At 43.0% G+C, this 12,629-nt stretch overlaps 1 protein-coding gene across 2 annotated transcripts in view; it reads right to left on the minus strand.

Moving 5' to 3' along the window:
* epc1a (enhancer of polycomb homolog 1 (Drosophila) a) overlaps positions 1 to 12,254 on the minus strand; it is a 30,020-nt gene extending 17,766 nt beyond the window's left edge. The window contains exons 1-2 of one of the 2 annotated variants that reach the window (XM_012824156.3): positions 11,956 to 12,254; positions 5,501 to 5,583 (exon numbers count right to left, since the gene is read on the minus strand). Coding sequence is in view for 1 of the 2 variants with exons in the window: in XM_012824155.3 (XP_012679609.2) it covers positions 3,137 to 3,289 (153 nt within the window). In the remaining variant the exon portion in view is untranslated. Of the gene's footprint in view, positions 1 to 3,136; positions 4,407 to 5,500; positions 5,584 to 11,955 lie in introns of those variants that run through there. The other variant, XM_012824155.3, reaches the window with a different exon arrangement.
* Between the last annotated feature and the right edge of the window lie 375 nt (positions 12,255 to 12,629).

A 12,629-nucleotide genomic window follows, 5' to 3' on the forward strand; every position in this document is an offset into this window, starting at 1 on the left:
TGGCTTCAGCTATTATTGTCAGCCCCAGAGCCGACTGGCTTGCTCAGTCACAAGCCGGGCCAATTACTACACCTGAGGACACATGGCACACGCACACTGAATAATCAGACTCAACTGAAATCTCTTTCTCTCCAACTCATAGCCGCCGCACACAACCCACATTGGAAACCCGTTATTCAGGTTCGGAAGAGACATAAACATCAGTAATAAAAACCAGTTTTACAGGTGATGTGCTCAGACTGCTGTGAACAGCAAAGTACAACCAGCACTGATATTCACAGCAACAAGGAAGTCCATTAATTTGCAGGTTTCAAATGAGGGCTCTGCTTGAGCAATCTGTCTTGGCAAATCATTCATTTGAGATAATGAATACAGGAGGAGACACACAGAAAAGCTTGTTAATGACAGACTGCTCCAGTTAAACAGCCCATTCTCCGTCCCTCCCTCTTTCACACGTACACTTGCCCAATCCTGCAACCCATCTCTGGAGCGCCAGTATATCTGCACGTGGGCAAACTCCAGTATAGGGGGAATGCACTGACGTCACTATCGCGCCAGAATACACCCCCTCAGTGGGACTGATAGGCAAAATATGCTGTAATATGGCTAGGGACACAAAAAACAAACAATTGTCTGGTTGAATTAAAGGCAGTTGGACTCAACAGTGACCCTTAACCTACAACTGACCCCGATGAACCAGTGGCCAATGGACATTGACATGCAGCCAGTGATCTAGTCACCTGACATTTAGGATTTATACCGGATTTAGATGGGAATTGGAAATCGATGGGAGGGGAATAGAGGGACGCCAATAGAGAACAGTCTTCAGAATTCCTGAATGTGTGGATTATATTGACTCATTGGAATTTTTTCCTCTCCTTATAGACCTATGCCAGTGTGGAAATAAGTACTGGAGTTTTGCAGAATCAACATGTACATTTATTAGAGGCAAGATCAATCTTTTATACTTCCTTTCCCTAGAGGGGTTCTGCTGGGACTTTTTGCCTTACCTTTTGGAATATTGTTTTGGTGGTGGATGATCATTGAAACAAACCCTAGGGCATCCTGAATAATCTTCAATGGACTGACTGTATTTTTTGTTATTCCATCATTTGTGGTGACCAGGCTCTTAAAAAACCCTAAATACTAGGCTACTCTTCACATTCCTCTCCACTCTAACTTAGATACATTTCTATCCTACATCCTTTCAATGAATGAGTCTTTACTAGAGCCACAGACGTGACGGTGTGACAACTCGGATGAGTTATTACAGTTCGACTAGATGTGTTTTTTGTGGTATCGTGGCAATTAAGCTGAACGCTACCATTCAGTAAATTAGCCTTTCTGCCACTCAGTGGGTGTAACCGCAGTGAATTAGCCTACACATACTGTGAAGACATGTCCATACTCTGTATAGACCTGATGCAAAGACTCCCTTCTACTTTATGCAAATGTATTCATGCCCAGACTGCAGAGAAACCGAAGTTGGTCTACCAAACCCCCTTCTAGACAGCCCAATGCAATAATTTAGCACTGCTAACTCTATGCACGAACCAATAAACTCCTGTTGCGACAGCACACACTGAATGATGTACGAAAACTACCCAAGCGAACAACTTCACAGAGACACATCAGTGAGGGGTGACATTCTTCCAGTGGTGCGGGCGGGCAAGACGCTGCCGGTAGCGCGTCGAAGGGCAGCCGATGTAGCCGAGCTGCTGGGGAACCCTTACACAACCTTGTGTAAACATGCTCTAAATTAACGGAGAGCGGCTTTCATGGGTTTACGATTTGGTTCAGAGGATAACACAAAAGTTTTGTAAATGATCTTAAGTGAAGAGTTAAGATAACTAGCTGGTGCCCATGAACAGACATGCATTTCTGTGTAGGAAAGAGACAGCAAATCTTATGCGAGCGGAGACAGTGTGCACAGCTTAAATACGACCAAAGCTGACGTTACCTGTGAAGTGCCGAGTGAGTTATGACAGCATTACCCACATACGTGTTCATTGCCACTATACAATGAAGGCTGTCTGTTTTAAATATTCACAACAGCGCTTTTACATTATGCCCTTACACCGTTCTTAAACATTGCTTGCGGCTCCGGGATCACAGTATCTGTTCTGGGGACACGTGCGCCCAGCCCATGCCCCGGGGCTTTCAACATAACTATAGTGACAGGGCTCGCATCTTTTACTAGCTACACATTGACGAGACCTTCAAACCTGAGGCTTGGTCAAAAAACCGGCGCAGAAAATATATACACCAAGCCCCACTTCATCTACTGACGGCGGAGAATAGCTAACGTTACCTCCACCGAGGCTCTTCACCCACGAATTTGTTACATATGCATCACAAGACTCCCAGGCAAGCTCGGATGTCCGTAATTCATGTAATAATAATTCATGTTAGTGCCATGCAATAATGCCTGTACTGCGTGCAGCAGGAACATAACAACATCACACAAATGATGTCTTCCGTCACTAATGAAACGTTAACGCGAGTAACGCTAGGGCTACCGGCGAAACGTTCACAGCTGAAGACGATGCCATTCCACGGTTAACCATTACTGCCTAGGTTTTGAGCTATAACATACACCGGAAATATAACCTAAACGCAACTTGTCAAACGCTTCAGTTGCAGGTCTGTTAATTGCTACTAAATGTCAGTTGTATCAGGAAAAGCTTCAATGCTGTTTGTGTACAAGGACGTAGTACCATTATAATGTCTTTATACATAAACATGATGGGCATCACAGACCCAGCTTCGCCATCTGGCGTCCATTCCCAACACTTGCAGCCTCAACAGGCCCATCCCAAGCACAGAGAAAGTAAACAAAATGGCGGATTGAAGCAAAGTCACGTGACTCCTTTGTGCATTGCAAACCAACTCATAGTAAAACAACCCAATACAACCCGACTCTGGCACTCAAATTCGAACAAATACATCATTATAAACGAACAGGCTGCCCAAATTTCGACGGAGCACTAATAATATATCACATACCACCGTGTTCGCGAAAAACAGAAATGGCGGCCATTTTGTGCAGGCTTGCGCAGGCAAGATAGGGGCGCCCGCCGTATGAAGAAAACATGGCGAAATAACAAAATGCCACTTCTGAAACCATAAAACATACCGATTCCTCTTCCTTTTCCATCCCCGTCGGCATCTGCGGTACCGCCCGGTTAATTGAGGCATATTCGTGCAGGTCTGGCAAGTCCTCGCAGCGGAAGACGGGTAGTGGCTTGGTAGCGTCCAGCGCCCGTGCCCGAAACGACAATTTACTCATTTTTTATAATGAAAGATGCAGCATATATCTATCCGATCCCCTACGATTCACAACTGTACAAATTTTAGTTCTCATTGATGGAACTGTGGCGTTCTCCAGGAGTCAACCGTTCGATTGGTTACAAAATATGGGTATGGCGAGAAGAACGGAGCCGGGAAGGCCCGGATCTTGGTCGCTCTCTCTCGGTCTCTTTTTTTCCGTAGCTCCGCTCCCTCTCCCTGGTTCAATACGCCATGGCCAACATGGCGGACATTAAAAACTCTTTAACTCTGCGTTCGCTTCCAGCGGCCCAACCCCCGATCACACACCAGCCATTCCCACACGGTCTAGCACGCGTGCGCGTCCGAGCCGCCCGCAGGGAAGGAGGCGGGGGGATGAGGGTACGCTTCTTCTTGCGTCTCTTTCCCACCCACGATGACACCAATGCACTCCGCGTCAGCCGCGGACCAAACTCCTTGCATCCATGATTTTATCCATCATTGTGGTGTCAATACAGACCTGAAGAATTTATAATTAATTTCATGCCGCACTGTCCCAATTCTGACAGAATGATCTTCAAATCAGTTTTTCAACAGTCAGTTAGAGAAGTCGTGACCACCTCAACACAGCGTTTTCAAGGCTGACTAGCATATGCTTCAAAAATAACGAATATTGTTATGATTAAACGCAGGGGTTTTAATCCAAATGTGTAGTGACAAGCATAATTATACTGCTTTCTGCGCAATGTCACTGAGCACTGTAGATTGTCATTGTATATCAAACATTCCCCTCATTTCAAAACTCACAATATCGTAGGACATAAAAATAATAATCCTCCCACGGAACAGTGACGCGATATGTTGAGACACATCGCCCTCTTGTGGCTCCACAGAGTGTTGCATGAAAATCCTGTCTAGTCTTCAGCTGCAAAGTTGAGGCACAAATTAACCGTACCAAACTACAGCATTGCCATTTCAGAAACCGAATAATGACAGAGACGTGACCCTGCAGCGAACAGTGCCAAACTAAGAACATATTGCCAGAGGAGAGGTGTCTGGATGTAGAGATGAGCGTTTTAGTGTCACCAGACAGGACATCATTGAAGGCATAAACCCTCCCATGACTCAGATAAGACATGCACTCCCTATAAGCGCATGTTCCATACCAACGTTTTCCTTGTAGATTGGTTGCCACTGGTTACAACACAAGTGAGGCCCAGTTGGATTGCAACCAAATGATTTTGCATTACTGTATCATATCTCTGAGATATCAACTTTGGGCACTCACTGCCTCAAAACAGACTTGAAATATTCTATATAGAGTGGTGGTTCTCAAAGTGTGTGTGGCACTTCAACAAGGGAGGTGCAAGTTGATATGTGTGTCTCAGTCTTTGCACCCGATATATATATATTATTTCAATTGTCAAAGGGGGGCAGCCATGAAAAGTTTGGGAACCACTGCAAAAACATCTTGCTGCTAAACTCAAACAAATATTTGAGCTGACTACACATCTAGTCAGCAACTTCAAGATTCACTGATTTTCACACACATACAATATCTGAAATGGAGGCCCATGCAAGAACCAAGCTGACGTTTTATAATTACTTAAAGCTACTCTGTTAATGGAGATAATAGCACAGACTTAGACCAAACCAATCTACCACACATAAAAGTAGTCCCTCCCTTTTCTTCTCCAGAGCCCAGATTCACATATGAAACCATGCTGAACGCATGTGCACATGGTGTAACTGAAGCATTTGAGCACATAAAAGTTCATTACATGTTTTGCCTGCCTTGACAGTGTGAACAAATTAGAAGAATACGTAATTCTAATAAGCTACACTTTAGATGACTACAAACAATCAAACAAACAAAGACTACTGCAACCATAGGCTGCCTGGTTTACCAGATCAGACCTACAAACTGATGTCACCAACTAACCTGTCCATTAGTAAATGGGCATTCAAAAATGGACCACTGCTACAGATTGACGACCATCTCAGATGCCCTCGGAGATGCCCACCTACAGCAGCTGTTCAACTCATAGCAGTAGCTCACACGAGCATGATTATGTCCACACAAAGAGCCTAGGCTTCACAGTATGCTCTTTCATTCCCAACATCAGAGGACTATGCACCTTAAAGATGCAGTCCACGATTCAGGGGAAAGGTGGTTGACAAAGGTGGCGACACCGCTGATCAGTAATAAAGCACCCAATAAAGCCACACTTACCTCTCAAAAAGGTATAATATCCATTGGCATAATCCATGCATGCGGAGTACATCATCCACCAGGAAACACATGTTCTCCAAGGCCTGCAGGGACAGAGAGAGTGACCATGAGCTCAGTCAGTAAAAAGGTAGGGTTGAGTGTGTACACTGGCACCTGAGGCATGAGAACACATAGGCCTGCAGTCTGGATCTTTGGATTGGAGAAAGCGATGCTGCAGATCTGAGTAATGGCCTAGAACATGGGGGAAGAGCATATGTGGGTGCTAGAACAGTGAGTGCTATGGCACTTTGCACTACTGTAATTGTTGACCAAATTTGGCATAGAGAAAACAAAGACTGCATTTAACAAGAAAAAAAGAATAACGGCCACTCACACCAGACCAACTCATAGCTGCAGTTGTTATTTGATTTAGACGACCCATGCTTTTCCTATGTAGTCCAAAAGATGCTGTGCCTGGTTGAAATTTCAGCTAAAATCTAAATTTTGCTATTCAAATTCTTTCAACAACCATATTTTCCAATAGCATTGACTTGCTCTCCTGATTTGAAAACACTATAAAATGCAAGCATCATCGGGTCAGCCAAGAAATAGAAGTTGAGTCAGCTGAAACCTGCCATTAGCTGTCTATCCAGGTGATTTTCCCATTTTAAGAGTATTCATTTGAATTCGGCTGGAGGAAATGCAGGTCTACGTGCTTCCATCAGCTATGTTATATGAATTAAAAAAAAGAACACTGAGAGTGCAGACTTCAAGGCCAAATGCCCCGTCTTGTAATGTTAACGAAAGTGAAAAACAATGTGGATCCACTTGGTGATTTGGATGATCTGCTCCAAAGTTGAATGGACTCTTCCTTGGCCAATGTTACACCCATCCACCAAATTGAATGAAAATCGGCCCGGTAGTTTTTGCGCAAACCTGCTGACAAACACAAACAAACTGTGTTGCAAACATAACCTCCTTGGCAGAGGTAACAAGGGAGGAGTTGTGAAAAGCTGTGGGTTCAAAACATGAGGTTGTCATGACAACTTTAACAGAAACATAAAAAAAAAAATGCGATTTGATGCTAATAAACCAGTTTCCATCAACCTTAATGCATGTTACCCTATGTGATTTGAGACTTCATCCACCCTTTTCCAGCAAATAAATGCCATGTGTTTTCACTTCCATTTCCTATTTGAATGATTCCATCTACGTTTGAAACACGGCTAATTAAACCCGTTTGAGCCATCTTGCCTCTGTTTCTCTGTAGGCCCAGAAACTCTTCACAGAACGTAAGGAAAATGTGATCATCTTGCCATAATTAGGCAATCCAAAGAGGGAATTCAACTTCTACAAACTGTTGCAGAATGAAACTGATAAACCAAAAGCTTGCAAAATCACCAGCCAGACGTCCAGGAACAATACATTTTTCCCGTCAGGCAACCAAAATGTAGTCCTCTCTGATAATTAGAAATGATCACCTCAGTGAAATAAAATGTCCTCCTTAATTTGTCTTTTCTGCTCTTTTGACTTGGTCTTTGGAGAAAAGACTTTGACAACTGAACAAATGATTTGTTGATCAGGATAAATAGCCTTCTGTTTTGCGCACATAACAGACAAAACACATCCCGCCTCGTAACATATCAAAACATGTATTCAGATTTAATTAAAATGTTGGTTTTTCTCCACCTTGTTTGATCTAACGACTGGCCAATTATAACTTTCTGTTGCGACCAATCAGGGCAGGAATTCACAGAGGGCAAGGGCTAGTACTGATAAAGAGGACCTATTAGAACACTATAGCACTAGTGAAATAATATAGTCTTCTGATAGGTCCTCTTTGCAGTTTTTTGTTGGTGATTGGGAGTAAAAAAATATTTACCCGATTTAGTTTTTAATTTGGATGTTACAGCAAGCAAACATATGTTTAAGGATGGCCTTATTAGACTATTCTAAAGGCAAAGTTGCTGAAAATGAAGTTCCACAGAGGTACATAGAACCAAATGGGAGCAGATGTTCCAGATGAGCCCTCACACACACCCAAAACTCTTGTCAGTTTTCAAAAACTCCCTCGGGTGAACAGGTTGTGTGCCTAGGTTGTTTTGGGAAGTGTTTCTGACCCAATCCAGTTTCTCAGACTTCTCTCTTAGATCAGAGAAGTATGATTTGAAACTGGAAACGGTCCATGTGTCTCCATCCATATTCTCACCGGCGAGGAAGCCATCCTCCACAGCACCGCTTTATTGAGAAAACCACTGACTTGGTCATAAAGTTTCAAAATCATAGTGTCTGCCTTGCAGAATGACATTCAACTCGTTCAATTCAGTAAAAATATCTGCCAAGATAGGCCATCTTATCCTGCCAATCCTTGGGAATCCATCATTGTCCTTAAAGAAAGTGGCAAGAGGAGACAAATTGTCGCAGCTGGAACAACCTACTTAGTACCACTTTGAAAGCCAGCGGACTTCAGTGTGTAAAAGAGGTTCCGAGTGTTCAGATTCCAAGGTCTCATATATTCTCTGGGTTCATCCTCCTTGATGCCAGGGCTTCCCTGTATAGCACAGTGTGTCCACAGCACTACAGGATTCTCCTGCCTTAAGTGTGCGCTGAGGTCTTTGACACACCCTGTCATTGATGCTGCTTTATCGGTACACACACACACACACACACACACACACACACACACACACACACACACACACACACACACACACACACACACACACACACACACACAGGTACAGGATTTCCAGCCGATTCCATTTTCTGAGAAAAACGAACTACTGAAAATATCACTGGTGTTTTCCCTTCCAGAGTTACCTGTTTGTGAATGTAGTTAGTATCCACTTATCTTGCAAAAGCAACGAGTTGCCCCTGTCCACTGATTATCCAATTGAAGTGAAAAGTTTACTAACCAAACAAAACATTGTTCCATAATGAAATTGAGACCGTCTTTTGTTACCATAAGTTATGTTAACCTAAAGTTAGGTAACATGTGTTTTGCTGGTGACTAGCAATAAAACACTAACCAGAAACTTTTAGAACTTGTCCAGTTTAATCCAGCGTATTCAATTTAACGGCCTAGGCTATTTGACTGTGCTCTATTTGGCATCATTCACTCTTCTTATTGCTGCTTCCAGCAGTTAATCCACAAATGAATACTTATCTAGTTACTGTGACTCACATGCGCACCAAGTGCAGGCATTAAAGGTTTTGGAGTTGTGTTGATATCGCTGTTGGCGCGCACGCAATGACCAATCCGTCAACCATACCCAGCTTTTAATCCAACATTGGTCTCATTTAGGCCATCAGTTCCTCAGTTAGAATAAATGGCTTTTTAGCTTTAGCCAAAAGAAATATGATACTTCAAATGCTGTTGATGTGCTTATGGCCTTTTTCATCTTCTCTTGGCATGATGAATATCAATTCTAATTTTACTTAAAAAAATATAGCCTAATAACTTATTTTCATGATTTATTCTTAAATGTCAGTTTCCACTTTCTCTTACGTACCCCCCTGCAGCAGCCCTCTGCATTCCCCTATTTGAGAAACACTGTCTTAGGGCATAGGTTATGAGTAAGTTCGCCTACATGACTGTCAACAACCACAGTGAACTTTCTGAGAAAGACCCAGTGGAGTGTTTGGTTGCACCTCTCTACATAGGATCAACATGGATTGACCTATACCAGTGCAGATAACCTGAATGTATCTCTCTAACAGGTCTAACTGTCACACAGGCTGGCAAATTCAGGCTACTGCAGTAACTTAGAGGGGTGCAGTGGGGTCCATAACAGAGAGTCCTTTCAGGTTCAGTGCACACATCTTAGTGTTGGGGTTGAGGCCTATTTGAGTGATGTTCTTAGCAGATATTTGGCCTTTCAAGGTCAGATTTGACTCACTGTAACAAGACTACACTTTTCATAGTGAGTTTGTAAAAAAAAAAGAAGAAAAAAGTTCTACCTTTAGCACCCACATCGAGCACTAGAGACTGAGATGACCAGCTCCTATCTAAATAGAGAAATCATGTTGATTCTTACTAGGCTGACTAAGAAAGCCCAAAGAGACCCTTTCCCTAGGACCCTGTATTTTTGTGATAGGATCATCAAGACAGCTAGTGTAGCCTATTTTTGTAATAAACAAAGTAAATGTAGAGGTTTTGTAATGGGTAACTTGGGTGTGTGGATGTATGAGGGAAGTTTATGGCAGAGGCCTGGCTCAAAGAACATGCTCTCAGAGATTTGGCCCAAAGTGAAAGATGTCCCTGATCTATGGTGTCTTCCTTTTGTCACCCTAGGGAAGGGATAAAGCATTAGCAAGAGAATCATTCAAGAATTGTTTCAGATAATATTAATTGGTCCTGGAATTGAAAAACGCAAATAAGGTGGTCACCAGCAGAGGGCTCTGTGAGTTCAACCTTGGGGGATGCTACCCTGACCTCGACAGTGAAGGAGATAGGCTACTTGCTGGCAGCAGTGGGTAAAGTAGCTGCCTCACAGGTTAAGGGCAGACTTACTACACAGTGTATAAAATACATGTTTAAATATCTGGGTAACTCTGCGTGAGCAAGGATGGACATTTAGATTTTCTCATTTAGCATAAAAGTTTACCCAATGTGCCTTAAACTACAGGTTAGGTTATATTTGGTTTATTTTTGTGCTCCCTGAGAATGAAAATCATGACGTTGTTAGCACCTGGCTCTACTGATTGAATAACAGGAACAGGATATAGGGTAATTTCAATGAGAGTCTAGCATAAAAGGAGCAATTATATCCAAATCGCCTCTTAGCCTAACACTGACCTGAGATCTCATTGCACGTCTAGTTCACTTTTCATCTGCTACTAAATCTCATCTCCCACAAAACATCAAAATAGATTCTTAGTGATAAGCCCCGTCTTCCCCCTGGCCAAGGGCGGAAAGGTTACGCTCGAGCCTTTCCTACCCCTGGAGAAACTGGGTCAAATTTGGGGAATGCGGGACTCTGCGCGCTGGAGATCGGAAGAGCAGTTTTCAGTACCACAGGAGGATTGTGTAATTCAGGGCGCGTGTGGGGGGAGGGGCAAACTACACACCATTCAGCGACTAGGGGGCACTTCTCAAATTTACACAAACGCTTAATCATTTTTTTTTCGCCGCATAAAAAGTAGCAAAAGTTAAGGTTTGGACAACAGGGACAATGGAGGCGCTCACGTTAACTATTTGTATAAGATACAGTGGTGGAGCCCTGCTTTCTCAAATCGTTACTGTATTAGCTGCAATTAGATGAGACGCAGGCGGTGAGGAAGACCCAACCACGCCACTAAAACACCCACCAGCAGGAAAATCACGCCACACACATCGGTAAAACTGAGGACGTCACCAACTGAAAAATCCAGACTGTTAAAAGGCATGTCAACATGTGTAACAAAAAAAATATTTATTATACGTTTGGAGACAAGCTAAGAGTACATTAGCAAATGGTGACACAGCGCCGCCGTAAAATAAAGCCATCTCTTACATCCCCCCCATGCGCAACAGAGCGAACCACCGGCGCGAACGAATTTAACATTACAGCCAGCCCCACGAGTTGCCAACTGTAATGTTATAAGCGACAAGTAATGTTCACGTCCTGGGGGACACAACACCTTAAAGAGGAAGTCAGCCGCGAAGTTTAAGGCGAGCATCCTCGAGAGAAAAAAAACGAACAGCTGACGGACCTAAATTTCCGTACCTTATGCTGTACGTTATCCATCAATACCTCAACTAATGTTGAGGTTAGAAGTTAGAAATCACAGGTTACGTACAAAGATGTTAACTTAACGTTAGCCAGAAGGCTAATGTTAATTTGTCTAGGTTAGCCAACGTCATGCATATTCCTACATGGCTAATGACTAGATTAATGTTAACATCAGTCGACAATAATGATACATTAAAGATTTATAATCGACGCTAGAGATGCGAGGTTGGCTATAGTCATTGAAATAAATGAATGAAAAAACTAATACGCGTTCGAAAATTACTTCAACAAAAAGTGCAACGTACACATTTTGCGCTGCAGGCATTTCGCTGGCTTGATGAACTCCCCTTTCAGCAGGGAAAAAGTATCTGCTCAGCCAATCAAGACAGCTTATGGTAGCATGACAAAGTTTAATTTCAACACATCCTTACATTTATAATCACGATTCAAACCTGGAAATTTGCTAACCGACCGTAGCTCGACGCGATGGAATAAAGGGTCGATAATTTTTCCAAATTTCTGTATTTTCGGTCACAATATTTCCGAGGAAATCGAAGGTTAAAGCGACACCCTGGGCGGAATTCGCATTGAAGAATGCCTGACGAGCTAGCTAACATTAAATGGCTAACGTCATACATTTCAGACAGCTTCTGTTACTAACGGAAATAAGACTAAAAATAATTGCAACCCCGTCAACTATTCACAAGACATCAAGACGATTTTCAAGTGTACAAACATGGAGAAATAACAATAACAACTTACCGTATACGCCTCCAGGGTGAAAGATGGCAATTTTGTTCAACATGACGAGCAACCGAGCCATCCCTCGGGCAGACACCAACGTTAGTTGGGTAGCTAGCCAATGTAGATCTGTAAGCTAGGTAGCTATCGCTACAGTAGCTAACAGAAAACAGACTCCACGTATCGTTGACCAAATCACTTTAGACTACTTCCACAATATCACTGGCGTCGCCTGGTCGTTTGCTTCGGTTGTATCCATTTAGGCAGATAAAATCCATTGACTGACCATTCGAGAGACTACTGTGGGAAGCAGAAGCCAGCTTTTAACCAAACGAACGCGACTCTCTGGTTTGGGGTTAACAACTTTGCAATGGTAGATCGGAGCTCTGTGATTGGACGACACATGGCACCAATCACCTGTGGAGAGCGCCGGGCCGTGCTGCACGCAGAAAGTTCGGTGTTGTGCAGACCTACCGCTGCTCAGAGGCAGTCGCTGGGGGCATAATCAGGGAGAAAATACAACAGGGAAAGGAATTCATAATAAGATGATGTAACGCTATATGTTTTACGGATACGACTATTTATAGTAAAACCCTCATGATTTGCCTTTAAATTCCAGTACAATGTAAATCTTTGGCTACGCTACAGTTAACTTTAAATGATGTAACCTATTTTAACAATTCAATATCAACTCT

The sequence above is a fragment of the Clupea harengus genome, chromosome 17 (genome assembly GCF_900700415.2).
Source record: "Clupea harengus chromosome 17, Ch_v2.0.2, whole genome shotgun sequence".
Classification (NCBI taxonomy): Eukaryota; Metazoa; Chordata; class Actinopteri; order Clupeiformes; family Clupeidae; genus Clupea; species Clupea harengus.